The sequence below is a fragment of the Blastomyces dermatitidis genome, assembly GCF_000003525.1.
Source record: "Blastomyces dermatitidis ER-3 genomic scaffold supercont1.4, whole genome shotgun sequence".
NCBI lineage: Eukaryota > Fungi > Ascomycota > Eurotiomycetes > Onygenales > Ajellomycetaceae > Blastomyces > Blastomyces dermatitidis.
The window spans coordinates 6,324,202-6,325,000 of record NW_025544777.1 but is presented as its reverse complement, the minus strand read 5'-3'; the positions used below and the strand labels follow the sequence as shown (position 1 = coordinate 6,325,000).

General features: G+C 30.3%; 1 protein-coding gene across 1 annotated transcript; it reads right to left on the bottom strand.

The window, feature by feature from the left end:
- Window positions 1–295: 295 nt before the first annotated feature.
- On the bottom strand, window positions 296–526 carry BDCG_04668 (uncharacterized protein; the record flags this gene model as incomplete). Its single annotated transcript, XM_045420314.1, has 1 exon — window positions 296–526. One exon carries the CDS (start codon window positions 524–526, stop codon window positions 296–298), a length of 231 nt encoding a protein of 76 aa, XP_045276446.1.
- Between the last annotated feature and the right edge of the window lie 273 nt (window positions 527–799).

The window sequence follows — 799 nt, the reverse complement described above, 5'->3', positions numbered from 1 at the left end:
ATTGTGTTATCAGATAATATCATTAAAAATATATTAATATTGTGAATATCAATGTTGAAAAAATGTTGATACTTATACATTATAGTGATTTGTGAATCATGATAGTTAAATATATATATATATATATATATTGTTCCTGACTTGATTACAACTTGTACAATAATTTTTAAAAACTCAAAATTAATTTCAATTATTAATAATTATGAACTTACAACTAACTAATATAAAAAGAAAAAAACTTTTTCTACTCATCATCTTTCTTCTCTTTCTTATTCTTCTTATCATTCTTTATAATTCACTTCTCATTCTTCTTCTTCTTCTTCTCCTCCTCATCTGAGATGATAATCATCTCAAAATCTCTCTCTGCTATCTTCTCAGAGAAGGGTTTCTGCTGCTCCTTCTCAGCCAGGTCAACCTGTGCCTCAAAATCCCGCATTTTCTGATCTGCTGTCTCGGGTTTCATCTCAGTAATAAGCAGATTGGCATGCTCAGAGAGCAGGGCTGTCTTCTCAATATTCTGAATCATGAAGCACATTCAAGACCTGAACAAGACCTCAATTCTCTTCTTCTCTGTCAGCTTCTGCTAATCAATTAGAGAACAGAAGTGTTATCAAAAATTGTTATCTCTCAATAAATAAAAAACTTATCAGTTTTGACTTCTTTATCTTCTACTTCAACATTCTCTCAATCTTCTTCTATCATTACTTATTTACAGTAATACTCTTCTTCTCTCTTTCTCTCTTTATCTTAGTCTTAAATCATTCTCAGAACTTCTTCTGATCTCATCACTACTGTATGA